Source organism: Emydura macquarii, unplaced genomic scaffold (genome assembly GCF_026122565.2).
Source record: "Emydura macquarii macquarii isolate MOO-44397 ecotype Brisbane River unplaced genomic scaffold, CSIRO-AGI_Emac_v2 contig_2846, whole genome shotgun sequence".
In the NCBI taxonomy this organism is placed as follows: Eukaryota; Metazoa; Chordata; order Testudines; family Chelidae; genus Emydura; species Emydura macquarii.
In genome coordinates, this window is record NW_027132983.1 from 3,363,959 (window position 1) to 3,390,825 (window position 26,867).

The window sequence follows — 26,867 nt, forward strand, 5'->3', positions numbered from 1 at the left end:
TCGGATAAAAAAGTGTAATGTAGAAAAGGGCTAAAACAGACTAGTTTCATTTTCTGGTTCTGTGCTCCACCAGAGCATTAGCTTGAAGCTTACAACAATTAAGGGAGTGAAAGTTTTCATTGCAAACACGCATTTCTGTAAATAAAAATATGCATAATTAGGATTTAGAAACACTTATTTTTCAAGATAACACCTTAACTTACATCAGTTAAAAAAGAATACTGTCAGTAACAAACATGTCAAAGGTAAAAAACGTAGGCCAATCTAGAAAAATGTGCATGACCAGAAAAAAATATTTTAAGAATTCAAATTTCTTTCTACATTATTTAATGCTCTGTTGAAAAAATTTCTCCATTTAAATAGGTCTTGTCTGTCAAAGTTACAGAATTTTCCCAAGAAACAGGACAGTCTAACAACAAGTTGGTTACTTGGTTTTTTTTATAACCATCAAAATCCACTTATTTTTATTGAGAAGACTCATGCAGATCATCAGTTCACAGGTTTTTAATACACACTTCCATTGCATATATGAAATTTTAGTTTCTATAGGAATTCTTTTTAAGAAGCATTGTAACAAATTATCTTCTGTTGAAAACAGTTCCTTCAGCCAAACTGATAAGTCCCTCAAAGTGTTTTTTGCAGTAGTAATTAACAGATATTTTTTCCACATTCTATTCCTCTTAATATGTTTTTTTTTTTAAATTGGGGTGATTTATTTTATACACAAAAGTCTGTTTCATAGTCTAGCTGATAAATCAGTCTTTACGAGCATTTTTTAATGGATGGACCAAAGTGACCATGAAGATCATGTAAACATGATCATGGACATTTGCTTTAAGAGTCCACAATAACTGCAGTCCATCTGTTACTGAATTCAGGATTACTGAAACCCTTTGGCCCAATAAGGTTGTCATGACTTGCAGGGGACCTATGCTTGGTGGAGTTTTAATTTAACGGAAGCAAAAGTTTCTGTAATAAAACCACTTACAAAACTGACTACAATATTACAAAATCTGAAACCAAGAGTCTTAATGCCCAATAACTTGGTTGGCTGGACCTCAAAAATCTATTAAGCAATACAATACATGGCCTAGTTATACATTTCACTTTAAAAAAATTAATTAACTGAGAATCATCTAAAAGCCATCTGAAACCTCTAGGATACTTAAACTCCTTAGGCCAAACTCAGCTTTGGTCCAACAAGCTGCAACTCCATTAACTTCATAGAATCACACCTGCTTTTACCAGATCTGAGTTCAGCCCACAGTTTTAAGACATCTTGCAGTTAAAAACAAACAAAACCCTATCAGGTGAAAATCTGTAATTAAATCCTCAATTTAAACTACACAATTTAAATACAATTTAATTTAACTACAGCTTTACAAAATGAGATGCAGCTTGTGCTGAACTACAAATGATTTATGATATGGCAATACAGTAGAGTAAGATAAACAGAAAGGAACTAGAAGGAAACCAAAAAGATTTGCTGCAGTCCAGCGGAAAGGGAACATGGTTTTGCATGAGAGGAAGGCCCTTTTATCATTTATGTTCCTGTCTTAGGGCTATTGAGATCCACTAATCATTATTAAAATATTAATTTTTTTAACATCTTAACCTGACTAGATTAATCTGACGTAAAAGAGATCAACAGCAACCATGTGCCTCTTTCCAAACAGCATTCATTTAAAGTGTTTTTGGAAGACAGACCTCCGAGGGTTTTTTGTATGTTTTAAATACAAACTATTTAGATCTGGCCTACGTTATTAAAGTTAGCACACTGTGACCAAGTTAGTGCATCCGTCTTGCAAGTGCAGATGGAACCCAACCAAATTAAGTTACCGACTCATGCTGCAGCCATGTGACGTTCAATTTTACAACCAGGAATGAAGTTTGGTCCCATCTACACAAGATCAAGGGACTATCATGTTGTAACCAAGTCCCCAACACACTAGTTTTTCCTAGTATTGACGGGACCATAGTGCAAGCTGCAGAAATCCAAAGCCAATCAAATGCTCTTAAAATGTAAAAGGCAGGAGACATCTCTGGGTATGATTCAGATTTAATTAGTGATTCTATAAACTATAGAGTAGCAAAAGAGTGCAAAGTACAAGTGGCTCTAAGTAATTCAGATAAGGCTTTACTCAAAGAGCAAGCTGTATTTCCCTTCAAACTCCGGATTTTTATCTCAAGGCCCACAACTTCACCTCAAGGAAACATCCATACCCCAAAACAGAGAGAACTTCCAGATGCATCACCTTATGTTTCCTAAAAGAAGAAAAATGACAGGAATCATTTAGAGATTTTTCTCCATTTCTAAACATGCCAAGTGTAGTTTATAATCAGAAACTTGAAGATCATGCCGTGGTGTCTCATCATCAAAATTATACCCCTCCAAGTTCTCGCAATATCTCTTTAGTCCATACATCTTAACTTCTTGCTCTGACTTCACTTTCAAATCCCTTGCCCAACATAGCTCCTGCACAGTCAGTCCCCTTTCCCAAACACCTACCCCAAATATTCATCCCAACAATTCTTGCACTCCTCCTCTGCCAATCTCATCTTTGCCGCCAGATCATGTTCAGCCTCCCAACCCCACCACCTCCTCTCTTCCATGCCTTTTGCCCATTCAATTTCTTCACCAAGTCTCTCATGGCCCACCAATCCCATCTCCATCTATCACCATCTCACCTGCACTGCCCCAACTCCAGATTTGCTCAAAACACTGTTGTCCCTTGATTTGTCCCCTAAACATGACATCCTCCACTGTATCTTGCACTGTCTCCCTCTATTTTATCACCCAAAAAACATGTACTGCTCCCGCAAGGTCTCTGTCCCTGTTACCCTAAATCCTGTACTGCTACAGATCATATTTTACACACACACACACACACACACACACACACACACTTTGGTAAGCTGCTCCTTCTCCTGCCTTTCTGCGGCACACAAGCTGCACTGTCTTCCCCAGACGCTATACTGCTGCCCAGGCTGCTCGACCCCTGCACCCCTTTGTGTCTCCTGCTCAGCTCCCCACCCCTTTGTTTCTCCTGGTGCTGGTAACAACGCAGCTCGCCCACTTCCCCTGGCGGATCCTGCCTCCCCCGGTGCTCACCCCCGCGCTGGGCGCTGTGCTTGGCCGGCAGCCCGTTGTTGTAGGGCTCCCAGATCTTCTGCAGCGGGTTCTGCGTGAGCTCCCGGGCCGGCGACGCCGCCATCCTCGCATGGGGCCCCGATCCGGCGGCAGTGAAGGCGGCGGCGGCGGCTGCCGGGGAGAAGCCGGGCGGTCGCGCTCTCTGCAGCGGTGGCAGCGGCAGCCGGGGCGGGGTGTAGCTGGAGATCCGCCTCCTCGGACCAGCGAGGCCCGGAAGGAGCCGAGCAGGGACTGAGCAGACACGCCCCCAGCGCCGGATTTCGAGCAGCGCAAAGGGGCGAGGGGACACCGACCATGCCACGCACCGCCCCGCCCCGCCCCGCCCCGCAGCCGGAGCCCGTCCTCCAGCGCGCACCACCAGCGCCGGGCGGCTAGCTCCGAAGCGCCCACAAGCCGGGGCTACCCCCCAGCGCACGCGAGAGGGAGGGGACGGGGGCTGGAAGCTCCCACCGCCCCTTCAGTTCGCCTGCTCCTGGGAGCGACGGGAGGAAAGTCGAGAGGAACCAGAATTCTTCGGGGGCCAAACGTCAAAGCCGCTCCAAAAATGGGCTTAATCCCACAGCAAAACCCCTCTGTTCTTGTTTTAAAATGTACCTTTGGGGCAAATAAATAAATACATAAAATCTAGCGCTCAACCTACAGAAACGTCGGTATCTTTTGCAATCCTTTTGCTGCCTACTGCTTCCTCCGCTATGCTCACATCAATTATGGTGGTTGATGCAAACAAAAAAACTTTTAAGAACGGACAGTCTGTACACGGATCTCTAATTTTACTTAAGGTTTATAGGCTGACAACGTGTCTACACTAGGGGTCGACATAAATACATGGATGTCGTCAACTCCCCAGTTTTTCCCCAATGAATGGAAGCCTTGAGGAATTGTTGGTGCTTAATTTTACAACAGATAAGCTGTTGGCTGAATTTGACCAGACAGCGCCTCCTAGTATGCTATATAAATTTGACTAGAGTGTTCCTATATACATTTCGGCTGTTTGCAGGGAAAACTCTCTGCCCAGATTTCCCTGAGGCAAGTGCACCACACTTTCTGAACAATCAGGCCTCTTAAACAAGTCTCAAACTGGACATCTTATGTGCCCCAATGGAGGCACTGAAAATCTCTAGTCACTATTAAAACGTTAGGCCACCTGTTTTTTTTTTTTGTTTTTTTTTTAAATCTGGTTTTTATTTTTTATACATAGGGTAAGGAAGGAACAAGCACTTATTTCAGGTCTAGTCAAGAGCTAATTCTCCACCAACTTTTTTCACAAGCATCACTCTGGTGAGGTTACAAATTAGCCTCTCTTGCTTGTCCCCATTCTGGAAAATTAGCAAGCTTTGAACCTCTGTTCCAAACATGCCCCTCTCTCCCTTGCACTGTGAATGACCTTTTCTGCTGGCAGGAAGAGGGGGAAACCTTATTTGATTACTGATGCACATGAGATGCCAACTCAGTTCTGGAGCACAGTTTGGCCTGTCTATATCAACCACCAAACATTGTTTGGCCACAGGTAAGGGAGAGCCATTTCAGATATAAAGTGTCCAAGGCTGCTCATTTTCAAGGATCTACACAGCTCTTGTCCAAGCTCACAAACAAGGATTCAACGTCATCCCTTCAGCAACAGGGATATATTCTGAGATAAAACGGTTAATTTAAATATATATACACACACACACACACACACACACACACACACACACACATTTCTGATTGCTTCTGAGGGGGCAATACATTTCAGTTACACTTCAAATGAAATTTTATTCTAGGCAGAAGGCTTTTGTTACAGTTTAATGCTCTTTATTGCTCCAGTATCACAGCTTCATGCTATCCTGAGGCTCACAAAAAAAAGACTGGGCTGTGATGAAGAGGCAATAAAATATAATACAATTTATTTTTATGTAGCATCTTTCCTCTAATGCATCACCACCACTGCCCCTCTCCACACACAGAACACCCAAAGGAAAAGAAGTTTTGAACGCTAACGGGATAAAGATATGAACACAAAATTACTTTCTGTACCCTAAATAATAATATGGTAATTTGCTAGTTACATTTGGCAGACTGTACTCAATTAAAAATAAGATTGCATTTTATTGCAGCCGTTAACAATACACAAAATGTTATACACAAACACAGGGAGGTGTTTTCATTTTCTGCAAGTAGACTTGTAAGTAGGTGCAATGAAGCTCTGTTAGATTGTATAACAAACTCTGTACCTCAGAATATTCTTTAAAAACATATTTAAAATACTGGACATCTGAAGTATACAATACTAAAACAGTAATGAAGCTATTTCTTACCCATATTTCTCATACAATATGTGAACGTCATCTTCTGCACTAAAGGCTAAAATCAAGACAAGGGGTTAGTCTTTAAAGGGTCATTACACACTAAAGTTTTAATACACCTTGTTTTCATAAAACTTTATGTTTTGGGTAAAATTTAAGGTCACACAGTTGAGCACAAAATCAAGAGAAAAGAGTTGTGTTCGAAAAAACAACTATTAACGTTCTTGGATACTAATCACCTTAGTACCCAAGCATCTTCAGTGTTTGAAACAATGTTTAAATATATCCAACAAACAGTTTAGGACCTGAGAGTGAATCTAAATAGGAAAAAAAAAAGAGGAAGCTTATTTCATTGTCCACACTGAGAAAAATGTTACGAATGATAAATTTGCAAGAGTTGGCAACACTGCTTATTTCTTTTCTATCTCCTTAGCTCTTCCATTTGCTTGATTTCTCTCTCCCCTTCCATCTCATTTCCCGCTCCCCTTCTTTAGGTCTTTTCGGTATTTCCCTGCAGATCCACCTCATTCAGTATCTTTTCCTCTGCCAAATTTTCTCAAACACTTGTCCTTGATCTTGTCTATCCCAGAAGACTTGATAACAATAGGAGAATGAGTTAAAAATCTGTCACAAGAGTGAAGAAACAAAGCTGAGCAAGTGAGAAGAGAAAGAATTTTCAGACTGCTTAAAACTCTTAATTTTGTTTTGTTATTATCTATTTAATTCCAGTGAGTAATGAACATTTTGGAAAAAATATACATCTTTGTGAAAGATTCAGCACCTCACCCTTACAATTTAGGTGCAAAATCTCACATTACACATACTCCAAAAACTACAAATAGTCCTCCAGTAAAGCCAAGCATGTCCAGATTTGACATACTTGGTATCTCCAAGACTAAAATATGCAAAAATAATATTTTTACTTAAAAATTAAAACCACACACCATTTTTCAGGCCTTCTTGACACACAATTAAAAGTATGAAATAGAAAAAAGCCAATTTCTCCCCATGTCCTTGGCAGTTCATCTTTGAAAACTGACTACATAAAATTAATACCTTCCCCGCAGCAGATTTGCACCATACACACATTCTGAAATACAGCTTTTTGTTTTGGTGACAAAGAGCCAGATTTACAAAGGTATTTAGGGTACTAAAGATGCATACTGGTGAGTGCCTGACCTGCTTATGCACTTTTGAAAACCCCACCAGCTACCTATTAAAATCTTCCGAAACCTAAATACATTTATAAATGTGGCCCAAAAGCTAAATTTCACATTTTTTGGTTTGTTATGTTTAACCAATACCGCTAGTGTTGAGAAAGAAAGAAAGTGCTAGAAAGTGAGTTGGAATCTATTCCTTATTGCACATTCATTGGGCCAGCCACAGGTGTCTAACTGCAGTGTAGACATACCCTATGTGAACCCGATGAAGGCAACAGGTGTGCACAAGTGTTACCATGGTCATAATTAGAAGACAATAGGGTATCACTGGGGACCTAATTTGATCTGCACAACCTTGATTACTTTTATATAAACAAGATGCAGAGTTCACCTTGACTCCCAGATCTCAAGTTAAGATTGAAAAACTGAAAGATGAAAAAAAACACATTTTTAAAATTTAAAACAAAGAGTACTCCTGACAGAAAAGACACTGTGAAAATGAACTTCTTAATTTTTAAAGTCTCATTTCAAAATAGAAACATAAAGATACTGTATTACAATTTTTTCCATGGTTCACTTAACATCATTTGATTCTGACTGAACAAGCAAAAACAATCACGTTAACATGATTGGAGCACAACTGTGTTGTAACTGGGTGCCCTAACAAACTATTACAAAGGAGACAGGACCTAAAACAGCTCAGAACGTAAGACTGTCCATACTGGGTCAGACCAATGGTCCATCTAGCCCAGTATCCTGTCTTCCGACGGTGGCCAATGCCAGGTGTTTCAGTGAGAATGAACAGAACAGATAATCATCAAGTGATCCAGCCCATCGCCCATTCCCAGCTTCTGGCAAACAGCAATCCTTGCCCATCCTAGCTCATAGCCATTGATGGCCCTATCCTCCATGATTTCTCTCATTCTTTTTTGTACCCCCTTATAATCTTGGCCTTCACAACATCCTCTGGCAAGGAGTTCCACAGGTTGACTGTGTGTTGAGTGAAGAAATACTTCTTTTTGTTCATTTTAAACCTGCTGCCTATTAATTTCATTTGGTGACCACTACTTGTGTTATGAAAAGGAATAAAGAACACTTCCTTATTTACTTTCTCCACACCAGTCATGATATTATAGACTTCTATCATATCACCCCTTAGTCATCTCTTTTCCAAGCTGGAAAGTCCCAGTCTTATTAATCTCTACTTATATGGAAGCTTTTCCATACCCCTAATCATTTTTGTTGCCCATTTCTGTATCTTTTCCAATTCCAAAACATCTTTTTTGAGATGGGACTACCAGAGATGCATGCAGTATTCAAGATGTGGGCATAGCGGGGATTTATAAATAGGAAATATGACATTTTCTGTCTTATTAGCTGTCCCTTTCCTAATGATTCCCAACATTCTGTCACTTTTTGACTGCCGTTGCACACTGAGTGGATGTTTTCAGAGAGATATCCACAATGATTCCAAGATCTCTTTCTTGAGTGGTAACAGCTAATTTAGAACCTATTTTATATGTATAATTGGGATTATGTCTCCCAATGTGCATTACTTTGCATTGATCAACACTGTATTTCATCTGCCATTTTTTTTTACACAGTTACCCAGTTTTGTGGGATCCCTTTGTAACTCTTTGCAGTCTGCTTTGGACTTAACTATCTTGAGTAGTTTTGTATCATCTGCAAATTTTGCCACCTCACTGTTTACCCTTTTTTCCAGATCATTCTTCTGGAGAGATTCTTGAAGGTTCAAACACTTTTGTTTTAAACACAGGGCTTCACTCTGGGGGTATGTCTACACTGCAGCTGTGAGGTGTTGGGCAATTGTACATGCATTAGCTCTCATTGAGCTAGCACACACAGTGACAAGGGCAGTCGCTTGGGCTAGCCACCCAAATGTGTACCTGGGGTTTTAGACAAGATTACAGGGGATTACCAATTGCCCGGAGCTCCTAACATCAGGCAAGAACCCATTTAAGCACCTGTCGCCAAGAGTCATTTTTCCACTCATCCACACAGTGGGTCAATAAAGCTCTCTTTGAGAAAAGGGGTACTTAATTAGCCCTCATGCTGCTTGCAGGAACTCTCTTAGACTTCTGCTCCACATACTGTGTGGGATGAAGAGGGGATGAAGACACCTAACAAAGGAAGTGAAAGAGGAAAATGTTCAAACTGAGCATAGCAACAGCATTATATCTCAAGGACTTAGAATAACAGAGCTTTGGGAAGGAGGTCTTAGAAGCAGACATCCTACAGGACACAGGACATCACTGCAAAGCACATCAAAGAGCTCTGCCAAAATCTTCCCATCATTGAATCATCACCACCAGAAGATGCAACTGAGTTCTCCCAGTTCTCCCAAAGTCACACTGCAGTTGCAAGTGAGGTAAGAGACACAGGACATGAAAAACTAGGTCACAGTACGCGACAGTTGCAACACAAAGTACTCAACTGTTTGAAGAAGTATTTGTAAAACATTCAAAGGGTATGCAGACATCCAAAAACCATGCTTTATGCATCATATATGAATAGGATGTTTAAATTAAGGCTTTGAAACAACTGGATGCGATACATTAATATTTCCTTGACACACACAAATTCAAGCCCCCCAGCACAATACAATGAATGAGTCACACACTTCACAAAACTGAAGAGTGAGTACCTTTCTCCAACAGCAGAGGAAAGACTACTATAAACTCCTGATCCTGTGACTATGGGCATGGGCGGAACCCTACTGAAATCCATGGGTCATAGTGATGCCAGCTGCAGGAACATAGCCCAAGTTGGGTGCAGTGACAAGGCAGAACTATTTTAACAACCAGCACACCCTGTACTTAGCTCAACCTATTTTATGGAGGATCTGAGCTAGAAAGAGTCAACCAGCCTGGAAAGAGGATGACAGCTGGGGAAAAGGGATAGGGCACCATAACCAATAGTCTACAGATCAAGAAAAATCTCTATCAATTTTCTTTAAAATAAAGAATCAGAATAATACCTAGCTTTTATATAGTGCTTTTCACCAGCAGATCTCAAATCATTTTAGGAACTCTTCTTCCCTCCTCCCTCATGAATAAACTGTTCTGTAAGGTAGTGGGCTGTGCATTCAAAACAACAAATTATAATTTTATTCTCTTCTTCAGTTTAAGAATACCCCTGGAGTTCCACTGACTTTACTAATGAATTTTCTTATTCACCCTGCCCAGCATTTAGAAGGCATGCTTGCCACCAGCTTGGTTTTTAAACCCAAGTCCCGTACGTAAAATTTGGGACAGCCCTATGAAATAAAGGGTAATGTTTTTCTAAGAAAAAATTACAAAGGCAGTTTTTATTCTCAAGTGCTCCACATTCATGTGACGTAGGATTTGTCCTGCTCTGTTGATTACACAGAATAGTAATCATTGAAGAAAAGCAAGTGGGGCTGGCAGATTACTGCCAGCTAAGGCCTAAGACAGGCTGTCAGGAAGTAGTGGGTAAACTAGCACTTAAAAATAAAATTTAAAAAAAAAATCACAAAAAAGGATGAATCTTAGATACCTAAATAGATATACAAGATGTAGAGGGTGCCACTGTTTTCTGCCATTTGGAAAAGAAATGATAAGGTGTAGAATGTCCAAACCTTTCTGGGGGCATCTTTCTTAGTCGATGTTTGAAAAGGACTGATTAGTCTGGGACTCTGGAGAGGGATCCTTAGAGGTACCTAGGGCTTGCAGGTGCCTCTTTCCTCCTAAATGTCTTATAAAGAAAGGCTTCGAGCTACTCAGCACCCCAAAATCACATTCATTGGTGATGAAAGCATCCCTTGCTCCAGGTTCTAAATATCCGAACAACTGCAGCATTCTATCTGATGCTGCTATAACCTGACTGCCCAATCCTATTCTGAGAAGACCTACCTCTTTTCTCTGTAGTGCAGGAGAAAGCTTTCTCTACAAACTAGAAGTTGAGGAAATGTGGAGAGAGAGGAAATACCAATATGAAACGAACTTATTTTATGTTTCATTTTTAAAGATCAAGATTTGTCTGAAACAAAGTTTTCTCCCAAATTTTAAAGAATGTGGTTTATTAATTTAATCAGGCTTTCAAGCCCGTAAACATTCCAAAAAGTGGTGCATTATAAATAGGTAGCATTCATAGAACTCTATATTCTCAAAGCAGGGTACAAACTCTCACTAGTCCATCACTACAACACCTCTGGGAGGCCAGTACAGTACATAAACTTAAACACTCATTCTAACTAGAGGCCAGTATTAATTTTATCCAAAAGGTTTAAGTGTTGAGAACATTGTTTCCACACTCTCAAGAGTGCTTATTACCATTGTGACAAATTAGCCACAGTCTTTCTTCACAACACACTAAAAAAGCCCCAGTTAATTATGAAACATTGAGAGCCGCGAAAAAACTCAAAGTTAAGGCTGACACTGAAGTTTGGATTTGTGAAGTGCTTGTGAAATTACTTTTTAAAAAATGTTCTAGTTTTTTCCTTGGCTTTGTTTTGTTGTTCCAAGCTAGTTAAAAAGGTTTTTTTAAAGTCACATTTTCATAGCAGAAGCTCCCTTTAGCCTCAGACTTCTGATTTCAGCCACACCAATGATTAACAACAAAATTTGAGCTATGCCACAGTACATCAACACGCTCTACGGAACTTTCAGCGAACAGCAGCAGGGCCCACACGTTCAGTTAGTGTTAAGCAGGCGAGAATGCTGTAGCTTTACTCCCCAGCTCGCTGCACAGTAAATGCTTGTGTAAACATGCCTGAGTCATTTTTTCCCCTTAATTAAGCCAAGTAAGAACAAGTCAATCTGATGCTTCACTAATGCAGGGTTTTTATCTGCTATATACCTGACAGTAAAGTAAGTGACAAAAGTTAACAGATTAGTATCCCTCTAATACATTCCCTTCTCAGTGAGAGCCTCTATCTTTTCTTAGATAGTGTCAATTGATATTTTTATATTTTTCAGAAGAAACAAAGATTAAAAAAATATTAAAATAAGAAGATGCACTAGATGCATCTTCCCCATTTCTTCACAGCCATTAGGCTAGTACTTAGGATCCTTTCGAAAATAGTTTATCGACCATTTGAGTCTAGTACACCTTAGTGCTTCTACTACATTGCTAGGCATGTGCACAGAAGAAAAATCCTGCCCTTTTCTTTCTGAGTTTCAGGGAGCAAGAGTAGCAGCACAGGCCTAGGAAGAAGAGATCTCTTACTTACAGTTTTTGTAGCAACAATCAATGGCTAAACCACATTAGGAAGTACCATTACATTTTTAAAAAAGCAAACAGTAAAAAGAAAAACAAAAAACCCACCATATAAGAAGTAGCTCTGTGATAACAATATACAAATGGTTCTGCTATAGGAAAACGCATAACAAATCTCTGTTTTACTGCGGCACACGAGATCCATAAATGTACATCCAAACAGACGTATGAGCATTAAATAGTCCATCTGCCATAAAAACACCTCAGACACTAAGTTGAAACCAGAGCAGAAAAGTTTCCAACAACAAACTGAGGAAAACAAGTTTTCTGTGCAGCTGTAAAAATATAGAAACACACTGACGGAAACAGAGGTTCAACCTAAAACATACATAGTAAAGAATCTAATGCTTCACCGGGAAATCAGAGCCCCTTGTTATATACTAGAACAAGGTCATTGCAAGAGATCATTTAAAGTTCAGCAGGATGTTGAGGAGCACTGTGTACCTGAAGGTGCAATCTTTCTGGATTAAATCTAGATATCTGGAAGCATGTGATCTCTGAAGATCCCATTACCCCCAATGAGCAATAGTACTGTATTAGCCCTAGCATTGAGGCCAAATTCAAAATACAAGACAAGACACTGTAACAACTTAAATTTCCCCTAAGTTTTTGCTCCACTTCCTGCCCTACGTGGCAGGCTAGTATTGCTGCGTGCAGTTCATTATTCTCTGTGTTTCTCCCAAGAGTTGACTACTTTTCAGTAGTGGATAGAATTCACTGAAGCCAGGAAAAGAGTTCTATGATGGCAGGATTTAATTTTATGAGCATCAGTGATGGCTGCCTGTGGGTGTCAAAAACAAAGAAAATCAAATTTCATGATGTAAACTTATTACCTGGGGGTTTCACGAAGGAATTACCATTCATGAACAGCAATGCACTAGTTAGATACATTATTGTAAACAGAAGGAAATAATAGGGGGAAAGAAGTTGTTTTTGTCATGTACACCTTGTACGCAGTAGGCTGCAGGTCTACCATGAATAAGTCAGCCTTCTCTAAGAGATACAGACTCGCTACAGAACTTCCTTCGCAGAGAGATACACCAGATGTGTAAATTGTAAGATCCAGGACTGGCTGTTGTGAGCTTTGCCTTAAGGTATGTTACACACTGCACCACCTAGTGACTGAACAGTATAATACAGTTTAGCATTCCCTTAGTTTTCTCAGAAGTATCAGTATCAGCATCAGCATCACACGCATGACACAAGCCAAAATGAACTAACCCTCTTATCCAGTACAGCAACTTCTAATTCCCTGAAAATCCATCTCTCAAAAGAAGAGGGCAGCTACTAAAATGAAACATTTGGAAATCAACAAGTCCAGATAACTTGCATCCAAGAGTTTAAAAAGAACTGGCTAAGGAGCTTACTGAACTGTTAATGTTGAGTTTCAATAAGTCTTGGAACAAGGGGAAATTCCAAGAGACTAGAAGAAAGCTAATGTCGTGCCAAAATTTAAAAAGGATAACAGAATGACAGGTGATTATAGGCCTGTCAGTCTGACATAGATCCCAAGAAATATAGTGGAACAGCTAACACTGGAGTCCATCAATAAAGACTTAAAGGAGGACATATAATTAATGCCAATCAATAAAAGTTTATGGAAAATAGATCTAAATAGACCCTGTCTATAGATCTATTTTCAATTATATTATAACTTTGGTCGATAGTTGTTGAAATTGACTTGTTGAAATTGGTGCAGGCCTCAGACTGTTACAGAGATGTGAGTTTGTGTCATAGAAGAGATGTAACTGAACAGAGATTAAAGAGAATCATTTTTAGGAATCCTTTCCTTTGACTTGGTACTGTATGACATTTTGATTAAGAAGCCAGAATGTATCACACATTAAATGGATTAAAAACCGGCAATCTGATAGGCCTTAAAATGTAACTGTAAATGGAAAATCATCATGAGAAGATGGTTACTTACCTTGTAACTGTTGTTCTTTGAGATGTGTTGCTCATGTCTATTCCATTGTAGGTGTGTGCATGCCTCCCTGCATGGTTACCGGAACTTTCTTCCCAGTAGCAGTACCCACAGGGCACTCCCTGGAGCCACGCGCACATGCCACAGCATGTGAGGCGCTGCCAGCCCTACGCCCCCTCAGTTCCTTCTTGCTGCCAACTCTGGCAGCAGGGACGGGGTGGGGGTCATGGAATAGACATGAGCAACACATCTCGAAGAACAACAGTTACAAGGTAATTAACCGCCTTTTCTTCTTTGAGTGTTTCCTCATGTCCATTTCATTGTAGGTGACTCACAAGCAATACCTTGGAGGTAGGCCAGAGTTACAGATGAGCTATCTGAAGCAACGCTCTGCTGAAGCCTGCGTCTTCCCGGGCCTGCTGGACGATGGCGTAGTGGGATGTGAAGTTGTGTAGAGACGACCAAGTGGCAGCCCTGCAGATGTCTTGCATAGGCACTCTTGCTAGGAAGGCTGTCAATGACGCTTGAGCTCTGGTCGAGTGGGCTGTAATTATTCCCAGAAGGAGCACTTTCGCCTTCTCATAGCTGAATGTTATGCAGGAGGTTATTCACGACGAGTAGTGTTAGGTGGAAACAGGTAAGTCTTTCATCCGATCAGCCACCGCGACAAAGAGTTGCGTAGATCTCCAAAACGGTCTCGTGCGCTCAATGTAGAAAGTTAACGCCCATCTAACATCTAGCATGTGCCATCTCCTATCCTCCTCCGAAACATGCAGTTTGGTAAAAAACACAGGGAGAAAAATATCTTGGTTATAGTGAGATTGGGAGACCACCTTAGGCAGGAAGGCTGGGTGTGGCCGTAACTAAACCTTATCTTTATAAAACACAGCATAAGGAGGCTCCGAGGTCAGCGTCCTAATCTTGGAGACCCTCCTTGCCGAGGAATGGCCACCAGGAAAGCCACCTTTCATGACAGCAGCAGTAAAGGGCATGTAGCCATGGCTCAAAGGGGGCCCCGTGATTCGCGAGAGAACCAGGCTGAGATTTCAGGGAGGCACCGGTCACGGACCTGTGGATAGAGCCTCTCCACCCCTTTCAGGAACCTAATTGTCATAGGGTGGGAGAAAACTGATCTCCCCTCCAAAGGCTGGTGGAACGCCAAGACAGCTGCTAGGTGTACCCTCAGCGAGGCCACGGCTAGGCCCTGAAGCTGTAAATGCAACAAGTATTCCAGGATCGCCTGTATCGATAACAATCCAGGTGAAATTCCCTCGGACTCTGCCCAAACAAGTAAATCACTTCCATTTTGCCCGATACGCGACCTGTGTGGAAGGCTTCCTGCTACCAAGTAGAATTTGCTGGACCTATGCCGAACACACTCACTCGTCCGCGCTCAGATATGGAGCCTCCACGCTGTGAGATATAAGGAGTCCAGGTGTAGCAAACAGCCGTAGTCCTGGGACAGGAGATCGTGCCACCTCAGTAGTTCCAGTGGGGGGGGCGATTGATAGGTCCAGCAGCATGCTGAACCAGTGCTGGCGCAGCCGGGCTGGTGCAATCAAGATAATATCCACCGTGTTCCTCTTGATTTTCAGCAGTACCTTGTGAAGAAGAGGGACGGGCAGAAACGCAAACATCAAGCTCCCCGTCCATTGCAGAAGGAAGGCGTCGGAAAGCAACCCGGCCTCTAGACCGCGGAGGGAGCAGAAGTGCAGATATTTCCTGTTTCATGCTGATGCAAACAGGTCCACCTAGGGAGAGCCCCACTTTTGGAAAATCATAGAGACCACATCTGGATGAAGCGACCAGTCATGGCGGGGGAAAGAACAACCTGCTGAGATGGTCTGCCTCATCGTTCCTCACTCCAGGTAGGTAAGAGGCAATTATGTGAAAATTATGCCTCACCGCCAAGTCCCACAGACAAATTGCTTCTTTGCAGAGGGCTGAGGAATGGGTTCCCCCTTGTCTGCTGATGTAATACATGGCCACTGTATTTTCTGTCAGTACATGCACTATCTTGCCCGTAATGAGGCAGAGGAACACTCCACAAACTAGGCGTATAGCCCGTAACTCCCTCACATTGATGCGCATGTGTGTCTCCTCCCTCGACCAGAACCCTTGCATGCCAAGGTTGGCGCTGACATGGGCCCCCCATCCTGAGTCCGAGGCATCCAATACCAGAGTGACCAAGGGAACTAGCTTTTCAAACGGTACACTCCTCAACAATGCCCAGGGGCTCTGCCACCAGTCTAGTGCAGCCAGGACTTAGGGGGGGAACCATGACCACCCAGTCCAGGGAATGTCTGCTTGGGGCATAAACCAAGGTGAGCCACGATTGAAGTAGTCTGAATTTCAGCCGTGCAAGCCTCACCACGTATGTGCAGGCTGCCATGTGGCCTAACAGATGCCGACAGTGCCTGGCTGTTGTAGTCGGGCAGAGGTGCAGGCAAGCGATGATGGCGGACATCACCTCAAAACGAGGCTGGGGAAGAAAAGCCTCAGCTTGCAAAGAGTCCAGGACCACCCCAATGACCTCTATTAGCTACACCGGAGTTAATGGGACTTCTGCTCATTTATCAGTAGGCCCAGCCAGCGGCAGGTGACATGCCAGACTTGCACTGCTCTGGACTTGGGCCCAGGACCTGCCCCTGATTAACCAATTGCCCAGGTAGGAGAAAATTTGGACCCCTTTGGGCCTCAGGTGCACCACCACTACAGTCATACATTTTGTAAACACCTTTGGGGCTGAGGAAAGGCCAAAGGGCAATGCCACAAACTGGTAATGGGAGCCAGCCAACACGAAGCGGAAGAAATGTATATGGCTGGGCAAAATAGAAATGTGGAAGTATGTGTCCTTTAGATCGAGGGTGGCATACCAGTCTCCTGGATCCAGGGAGGGAATGATGGAGGCGAGGGAGACCATGAGAAATATCAGTCTCTTGAGATATTTGTTGAGATCACGCAGGTCTAGTATAGGCCTGAGGCCCTCTTTTGCTTTGGGAATGAGGAAGTACCTTGAGTAAAACTCATTTCTTCTCATGTCCTTTGGGTTTCCTCTTCCACAGCCCCCAGACTGAGAAGGGTCTCTACCTCTTGGGTGAGGAGTTGCTTGTGAGAGGAATCCCTGAAGAGGGATGGGGAGGAAGAGTTATTGGGAGGAATGGAGGTAAACTGGAGGGCGTAGCCCACCGAAATTATGCCAAGGACCCAGCAGTCTGATGTGACCTTGGCCCATTTGGACAGGAAGGGAGCTAGGCGGTTTAGGAAGAGACGGGAAGGATCCAGGGAACAGGCTGGAATGCCATCCTCAGGCGTACCTTCAAAAAGGACCGTTTTTGGTTGTTGGATCGCCTTGACAACCCTTGCTGGGGGGCTGAGGAGGACCCTGGCATTGGTCAATGTCTCCTAGACCCCCTATTTCTGTCATTTTGCCTATAGGGTGCAAACCGCTGCAGCTGGCATCTCTGTTGTTGCTGGCTTCTTGAGGATGGAACTGGAGCCTTGAGGCCTGGAGCGTTTAAAGAACCAAGGAGCGGAACGTGGCCCTTGAGTCTTTCAGATCATGCAACTTTGCATCTGTCTAATAAGGCCAACTCTTCGAAGGGAAGGTCCTGGATGGACTGTTGGATCTCCTGGAACAACCACGAGGATTGCAGCCATGAGCACCTATGCATACAGATGGCCAAGGCCATGGCTCTGCCCACCGAATCTGCTGCATCTGAAGACATCTGCAGCACTGCTCTGGTAACCATAATACCCTCCTCTAAGATGGTATTAAAGTCCAGCACCAGGTCCTGGGGCAAAGCATCTGCAAAACGCTTGAGGAAGTCTCAGAGGTTGAAATTATACCTGCCCAGGAAAGCCTGCTGATTGGCAATGCAAAACTGCAGGCTTGCCGTCGAATAAATTTTCCTCCCAAACAAGTCCAATTTCTTTTTGTCCTTATTCCTGGGCCTATCCCAGAGGTTGGCAGCATCTACCACAAGGGTACCAGGAGCAGGGTGGGTGAATAGGTACTCAAACCCCTTAGCCAGAACATAATATTTCTTTTTGGCCCCCTTAGAGGTTGGAGCCACTGAGGAGGGGGTCTTCCATAGGGCCTTTACTATTTTCAAGACCCCTTCATGCACTGGGAGGGCCACCGAAGCTGGAGCCGCCGCTGCCAGCACATTGAAAAAGCTATCAGAAGCCTCTTTTAACTCCTCCGCCTCCAGGTCCAGATTGGAGGCCACCCTCTTGAGAAGTTCTTGATGGGCCCTGAAGTCATCCAAGGGCGCCGATGACCCTTTAGTGACCGCCTCATCTGGGGAGGATGAGGAGGACTGAAGGAGCACGGAGGGTGGTGGCATCCCCTCCTGCTGTCGAGGGGCCCCCACTGAGGTAACCCTCCTGAGGGTCAGAGTCATCATCCATGGCAGAGTCCTGGCCCTTCTCCGGAGCTGGTGGTGCCGACTGCACGTCAGAGGACAGATATGAAAGCAGTTCAAAGTTCTGCTGGGAAAGCCCAGGGACCTCAATATGGCCACTGAGTTGGCCACTGCCCCTGAGGCCATCCCTGAGGTGCCGGGACAGGGTGATACTTGGGTGCCATCTGCAAACGATGGCATCTAGAGTGGAGCCCATCCTCTTGGGAGGACACCAACTCACTGTCTGACGACCAAGGAGAGGCTGCTTTCAAGGGTCCTGCCAACTGGTGCCACGAGCATGGGGATGAGGAGTGATGACCCAACATCTGGGTACCCCCTGCTCCGGTGAACATCTTTTTGGCATCTGTGAGGAAAACAAACTCCAGTGCCGGTTCCAATAGCGGTGCCGAGGAGCCGGGGAATCATGCACCGACAACGAGCTGGAATGCCGAGAGGGGCGCCTGGGCACCAACGACTTGCGGTGCTGCTTGCCCCTCGGTGCCAGCTCTATCTCCAGGGACTGGGTTGGGCGTTGGGGAGTGGGAGCTGTGTCGTCCCCTTTCTAGGGAGCATCCATGCGACGGCAACTTAGACTGGCACTGATCCTGGGTCGAGCTTCCCTCCGTGCCGGGGATTGCAACCGGTGCCGAGAAGATGGCCTTCTTCCCTGCTCCACCAGTACAGGGAACTTCAAGCAGATGCCCTCAGTCATGGTTGCTGGAGACCGATGCCATGACAATGTCTCCACCCGCGGTGACTGGGTTCTCGGAGACATTCTCCATGTCTCCGGGGATCACCTCAGCCAACCAGGGGGCCCCAACACAGGCTTCTCCTTGGATGCCAGCATTCTCTCTCTTGCCAGCTCTGGAGGCCGAGGCTGAGGCAGAGACTGTGTGGGCAAGCCCATCAGGGCCCTTGCAGCCTGAAAAGCCTCTGGTGTGAACATGTGCACAGATGCCCTCCCACTCCCCGGAATCGAGGGTGGCTCTCTAGGCAGGGACCTTGTCTTAGGGGGCGAGCCGTTATGTGATCAACCCTCTCCTGCCTGTCTCCTGTGTGGCCCCGTGCTCGTCCCTGACTTCTTTGATGGTATGGGGGAGCAACCTCGCTCAGTGCGTTGCTTCCATTGCTTCTTCTTCAAACAGAGGCGAAGAGGTTTGGATGCAACTGTGCGCTCTGCGCTGATGCCATACTCGGCACCGAGGCAGAACGTGCCGGCTCAGAGGCTGGTCTAAGTGCCTCCTCCATTAGTAAGACTTTCAAGCAAATCTCTTACCTAACTATAGAACAAACAACAAGTAATTAACAGGATCTAAAGGGTTCTGAACAACACTTGTGATGCAAGCCACAGTAGTTCCAGCAAACATCACAAGCGGAAAGAAAGAACTAAGGGGCATAGGGCCAGCAGCGCCTCATATACCGCGGCATGTGCGTGGGGCTCCTGAGGGTGCCAGAGCTGGCCCTATGGGTACTGCTAAAGGTAACCATGCACGGAGGCGTGCACACACCTACAATGGAATTGACATGAGCAGGCATTCGAAGAAGGTGTGTTTTTAGGGGGTCCTGCGGGGATCGGTAGTTAGCCCTATACTGTTGAAGATTTTTATTAATTATCTGGGAGAAAACATAAAATCATCACTAAGGATATGATTCTGTCACAGAAATCATGAATTCTGTGACTTTGTGGGACCTCTGACTTCTTTTGGGGCAGGGTTAGAGCAGCTGTCAGCCCTGGGGCTGCTGCCCAAGGTCACAAACAGCTGATCAGAGGAAGCTACCCAGGGGGCCCCTGAACAGCTGATCGGCGGCCAGCCACCCAGCCCGCCAGAGCAGCAGCCAGGTTGGGTCAGCCCGCTGCAGGAGCAGCAGCGGGGCTGGAGCGGCTGCAAGCCCCAGCAGTACTGTTTGTCCCCTCTGCCCCAGGGTATTGTTAGTAGAAGTCAGGGACAGGTTGCAGGCTTCCATGAATTTTATTGTGACGGACTCAAAGAGCTCAGTCTATTTAGCTCAACAAAGAGAAGGTTAAGGGGTGACTTGATCAGAGTCTATAAGTATTTACATGGGGAACAAAAAATTGATAATAGAGGGCCCTTCAGTCTAGCAGAGAACGGTGTAATCCAATTTGTGGAAGTTGAAGCTAGACAAATTCAGCCTGGAAATACATTTTTAACAGTCAGGGTAATTAACCATTGGAACAATTTACCAAAGGTTGTGATGGATTTTCCATCACCGGCATTTTTTAAATCAAAATTCGATGTTTTTTCTAAAATATATGTTCTAGGAATTATTTTGGGGAAGTTAAATGCTGTGTGTTTTACAGGAAGTCAGACTAGATGATCACAGTTGTCCCTTCTGGCCTTGGAATCTGTGAAATTTTAGCTCCATTGAGAAGTAATAGTAACATTCCCTGGCTACTTAATGTATTCTTGAATTATGGACGTGTACAGCACGCACATGACCCAGGCATGTACTCACATCATCATCTCCATTCTGCTGATCTGCTCCATTCTTGCGAGTTTAGGCATTGAAGGTACAAGAATTTAGGTCCTTGGCAAGATTCTTGTACATCGATATTGAAGGAGAGAGTGATGATGCATGTACATGCCTACAAATCTAAAGAACCTCCTGACACAACAAGAAGTTATGTTTTCTATTCAAAGTTCTACTTCACAAAATAAAAATGGAAGTACTTGGTTTCTATGGCTCACAGGAACTCCAGGCATTATATATCTATCTTATCTCCCCACTCCTGTGTATTTTATCTTCCACTTCTCTGTCTGAATGCACATTATATAATAATACAATAAAAGCTTGCTCTACTGTAACTTAGGCTATGTCCATACGACCTAACTAAATCTGGAAGAGGGTCAGGAAATAATTACATTATAATAACTATCACTGTACTGTTTCTTTCACCACCCTCCTGCTAGCTCCCTCACATCGAATACCACATCCAGTACAAATCATGCAATACTAGATACTCAAATGAAGCTGCAGAGAATTAGGGAAAAGGAAAGCCATGATTAAACATACAAAAAAGTAGTAAAGAAGCAAAAACCCCACTAACTTCCCTGAATAGAGACTCAGGACCAGCAAAGTCAATCCCAAGAACTCAAAAATCAGCAGTCAGTGCCTCCTGTTCCTCCACCCTTCTTCCCTCCCTCCCCGCGAAGTTATGATATTGGCTTAAAACCATGACTTTTTAAAACACCATAATTTATTACTTTTTGTTGCCTTCAGGTTTTTAATTCTTTATCATTCACTTTTTCAAGCTTTTCTCTGCAATCATGAGAGCCTAGACACTTATTTTTTTTCCAAGTGAAAGCTAAAATACTTGCATGACAACATGGTTCCCGTAGCTGAGGCTTTAAAGGAAATACACCAGAAATCATTATAATTCTCAACATTAGCATCATCTGAGGATTCTATTACAATGAGGAATTATAACAAGGTTTTGCTGGGTTTAAGAACTCATTTGTAGCATTAGTATGGCATGTGGTGATCTGACTTTATATTTGCAAACAATAACCACCTCAGTAATAGAAAAGCTACATTAACAACTCTTTACAAAAGAACTCCAATTTAGTAATGGCATGACAGGCACTCAACTAATGCAAGTCATTTTGTTACCATGGCACATCTCTCATGTTGAAATGCAGTTCTCTGTTCTGTCTTAAGAAATATATTGAGAGTGTTGCAAGCTGTAAACATTTTTTAAAAGCTGTGGGGAAAGTCATAGTACTAAAGCCATGTCAATGCCACTGCATACTGAAATGGTGACATTACTATAAATGGCTTATTCCTGTGAGAGTTAGTTATAACTTTTGTCTTGTACTGAGTGGTATCAACGTCCAGAACACTGGGGTTTTGCTACTCTCTTCCTACCCCCTCCCTTACCATTGTAAGTTTTTTTTGTTTTCTTTGTTCTATTTAAATTGAAACAACACATAGAATCTTAAAACTTCCACTCTCACTCAAACATAGGGCAAAGTCTATTTCATTTTATGAAAGCTTGATTTTTTCTCCCCCCTCTAATCCACTTCCCAAGTCTTGTGAACACTTACAGGAGTGCTTAACTAAGGAGATCCGTAGTACACATGCTTAAAATTATGCTCAGGTTTAAGTGGTTGCAGGACTGGGATCTTGAACTTCACCTTCTAGAGGCAAGTTTAAAAGTTATAAGACCATAGTTATATGATCAGACAATAGTACCTAACAAACAGGGAAAGTGACAAGATTGCTCGAATTAAGTTTTGGGGGTTTTGTTTAAATTACACACATGCACACAGAGAGTGTGTGTATAAGGTAAGTAAATATCTTAAGAATGACAAAGAGAATAAAAGCTAAAATGCAACCTACATGTGATGGTGACACATTGCTAAATAGATTACATCTACACTCATCCTCCACAACACATACACCAAACAAAAAAAAAGATTAACTTTTATTCTTGGAAGGCAAATGTTAAACTATCCAGCTATTAAAATTTTTTTTACTAGTCAGCTTGCACTGCGGTGTGAGCAGTTACTTAAATTCTGAAAGCAGGAAAAATTACATTACAATAAAATGATTTGGGAAGAACATTGCCCAGCAGATGGCACTTCTGCTACTTTTTTAATTTCACAAGAGTGCATGAGGAGCAGAACCCACAAACCAAGCTATGTCACATTAGCACTCTGGTGTGTGTGTGTGTGTGTGTGTGTGTGTGTGGTGGGGGGGGGGTTGTTGTTGTTGTTGTTTTTTAAAGAAAACCACTATCCTGCAGGGAAAAGAAATTCAGTCTCTCGATGTTCTACATATAAGACTGGACTATTTCTTTAAATATAAAACACAATATAGCTGTATAATGCACATACTTTAAGGCTCCAAACCAAATGCTATATTCCAAGAAGCATTTTGAAGGTTGTTAATATGTTGCCAATTGAGAATCAGAACAAAAACCTGAATTGTGTAATTAGATTAGATTAGCATATATTCTGATGGTCTATGCACAACAGTTAAAAAAGTCTAACAAGAAAAGTGTTTCATAAGCATACAAACCAGTATCATGTGGATGCTGCATAAACACTTTGAGAGAGATTCAGAATCAAAGACATGTAATTCAACATTACATAAAAACACCACCACACTAATAAACATGCTAACACTCTACAAAAGACAGTCTCATCAGCAGAATTCTAATTGACCTGATTATCTTTCTACAGAAAGATTTTAACTATGTAATTCCTACTGGTTGTATCTTTACTTCCTTTCATGTTTTCACTTCACAAGTCACTTACAATTAGTTTCACTTAGGACAAAAAACTGGACACAAACCAAACCTGGGCAATGATTGGGGGGGAGGAAAGGAGAGAGAGAGAACGCATTTTATGTACTTTAGGTCCCAACGCTGCAGATAGTTGTATGTGACTCATTTTACATATGTGAGGATCCCATTGAACTACTCACAAACAAGTGTGAAGTTTCTTGTGTGTAACTGTTTGCAGCTTTGTGACCGAAGAGATGCAAGTTCAGTTCTTTTAAACCTTCACAAAAAGTTAACATTAAAATATAGCAGCCATAGATATTGGAACTTCTCCCAAGTCTCCCATGCCTATCTAGTTCATACAGTATTGTGTGTTTAATACACTAAATTTCAAGTACAGACATGGAATTATACAAATCTTGTTTCCTGGGGGGAGGGGGGAAGAGACAAATTAGTCCCTCTGGACTTTACCCATCTGAGTCCCATAGACCAGTGTTTCTCAAAATACAATCTGTGGACTGGTGCTGGTCCCTGAGATCTCCCTAACACAATTTAGGAAGGCAACAAGCCATCCCTGATATTAACAAGGTTGAGAAACACTGCCACAGACAACCTATAAATCCCACTCGATTTACTAAAATATTCCAATGCAGTGGTAAGCTCATGTAATAAAAAAAGTTTACCATATTCTGCTTCAATTTACTGACAAAACTAGATGATCACTGTTCCACACACACACACACACACACACACACACACACACACACACACCTGAGAGAGGCTGAACATGCCAATCTCTCAAAATGTTAAATACTAATTTATCAGGTTTATTCATTACGTTTAACCTGAGCAATTCTATTTTGCTGAAACAACGAGAGTCCTGTAGCACTTTAAAGACTAACAAATTTAATTTCTGCAGACATAAGCTTTCGTGGGCTGTAACCCACTTCGTCAGATGTAAGGAATAGAAATCAAATAGGGGGTGTATATATATATATCTAAGGGTAAAGGAACAACAATGGGGAAGCAAAGTCCATTCAGGTAGAGTAGTGTCACTGCTCACACATTCCCACCTCCTAATCAATGGTTATGATTAGGCCTCAACTACTCTACCTGAATGGACTTTGCTTCCCCAATGTTGTTCCTTTACCCTTAGATGTATATATATACACCCCCTATTTGATTTCTATTCCTTACATCTGACGAAGTGGGTTACAGCCCACGAAAGCTTATGTCTGCAGAAATTAAATTTGTTAGTCTTTAAAGTGCTACAGGACTCTCGTCGTTTTTGCTATATACAGACTAACACGGCTACCCCTCTGGATATTCTGCTGAAGCAATTCATTTTCTGCTCTATCACAAATAATGAATGAATCCTGGCAATAACAACCATACCCTAGCCAAATTTGATAATGAGGTCAGAATGGCTGATGTCTTTAAATCTTGCAGTCCTCAAACAAATACACACACACACACACGCCAAGTGAAAATACAATCTCAAATTCTCATTGCTTCCCAAAGCAACTAGCCGACAAACTTGCTCTTTACTTTTTAACCAGGATATCATCAGTTAGTTTAAATAATCCCTTCCTGAAATGCACTTATTTCCATAGATTTCAACTGGAAAAGAGTCCAAGTTTCAGAACCTTTAAAATGAATACATTGCACACCAGGATAATATTTTATATTATAAAATTATGATATTTTTATAAATATAATTTAAAACCAAATTCTAAAAGAGCCTCTTCAAACAAGTAAAATAATGCAGGAGTTTTTTTTAAAAGGATGTGAGCTGAGTTAAATGAAAATACATCATTCATACATAGCATTAAAGATACTATTTTTTTTTATTCAAAGAAATTTACAAGCATCATCATGGTCTAACATTATTTAGCTGAAGATCATTCTACACTATTTTTAAGCCACATTATTTGTGTATAATGCCAAGGGAGCAAAGGAAGCATCTGATGGCTCCTCACTTGTAAAACAAACCTCAAGCAGCTCCTCAAAGCTGTGGCAGATCCTCAGATGGCCAGCTGGCTTGTGCTAGCTGGCCAACAGTCAGCATAAAAATATAAGTCACCAGCCTTCTGACTGACCATATTGTGATTGATAATGTGGCAAAGATGGTTTTTTTTTTTTCCAACGTTTGTCTGGAGAAAACCACACTAAATTTCAAGATTTGGATTTGGGGATGGAATGACAAGGTAACAAAAAAAACACCACACACAAAACAAACATGACAAAGCAGGTTACCCATCCCTCCGCGTTTAACTTTAAAACTCAATCCCTAGATATCCACAATGTCCAACGTAGGTCAAGCAGGAACAGAGGAAAAACATGCTCCCGCTACTAGCATCTTCAGATAAGGTTCAGTCATGGAAGAAACAGTCTTGCCTATGTTTGTTGGAAAGGTGAAGTACAGATTATGTTCCTATCTTCCACGTTTAAGAGATGCATATGGCTGATGCATCACCAAAGGGCACCTCACAAACACAGATGTAGAAGCAGATGCTGATCGAGAACTGTGACCTGAACAACAACATTCCATCAAGGCACAAGGAAGGTAACCAAGATAACTAAGGAGACAACCACGGAGAGAAGTGCTGATGCTGAAAATACTGAACACAAAGGGAGAATCCAACTGGAAATGTCTTTAGTAATAAACATGCAGCTACACTATACCTTGGTATGTTGCCATATTTCATAAAGGTAAAGAGACAGAGTGGTGTTTAGAGGGAAAGTCCAGGTAAATCCCAGGAACTGAAGGAAGGAAGTGATATTGGTGACTCAACAGGTAACTCTCTTCCCCGTGGATTAGTGCTGAACCCACACCCTTGCCCAATGACAAAGTACTCTGTACTTAAGGAAATGCCATCTTGCAGATGTTATATAAAAAATAAAGGTCACTTTATTCATTATCTTACAGAGCTTCACAATGAGAGAATGAAATAGGTTCTCTGCCCTCAAGAGCTTCAAAAAGGAGAGAATGAGAGAAACAGATGCAACGTATCAGCAACAGTTGAAGTCTGGGCCTTGTATTGTTAGTTCCATTTCTAAGTTTTCTATTTCTGCAATCATTTTGATTATATAAATATTTCCCTTCTTCCCAATAACCCTGCTGCCCTAATTTGCATCCCACCATCTGAAATGCCTTCCTTCTATTTCTCCACTTATTTAGTCCAACTCCCACCTAAAAGTTTCTCCACCAGAAGTGAGAAAACTGTAAAACAAAGCGCCCAACACTAAGGATCCAGAACTACCAACATGGCTATAATATCACTGCTAACTCCAGGAGAAGGCAGCAGTTCAGCAAGATCCTCTTATGACCTTTCCCCTGGTAGCTCCTTCAAACTCAGGGTCTGTTCAAAGCCAACTGAAGTCAACGGGAGTCTTGGATCACGCCCTTATTTAAACTGAAGTCCATGAGAACTGAG

General features: G+C 42.5%; 1 protein-coding gene across 5 annotated transcripts in view; it reads right to left on the minus strand.

Moving 5' to 3' along the window:
• The window catches only part of PFKFB4 (6-phosphofructo-2-kinase/fructose-2,6-biphosphatase 4), a 93,812-nt gene that overhangs the window by 47,032 nt on the left and 19,913 nt on the right, over nt 1-26,867 (minus strand). The window contains exon 1 of one of the 5 annotated variants that reach the window (XM_067568132.1): nt 3,113-4,122. The exons of the other annotated variants lie outside the window; for them this stretch is intronic. Coding sequence (XP_067424233.1) covers nt 3,113-3,215 — 103 coding nt within the window. The 5' untranslated portion in view covers nt 3,216-4,122. Of the gene's footprint in view, nt 1-3,112; nt 4,123-26,867 lie in introns of those variants that run through there. 5 annotated transcript variants of the gene reach the window in all.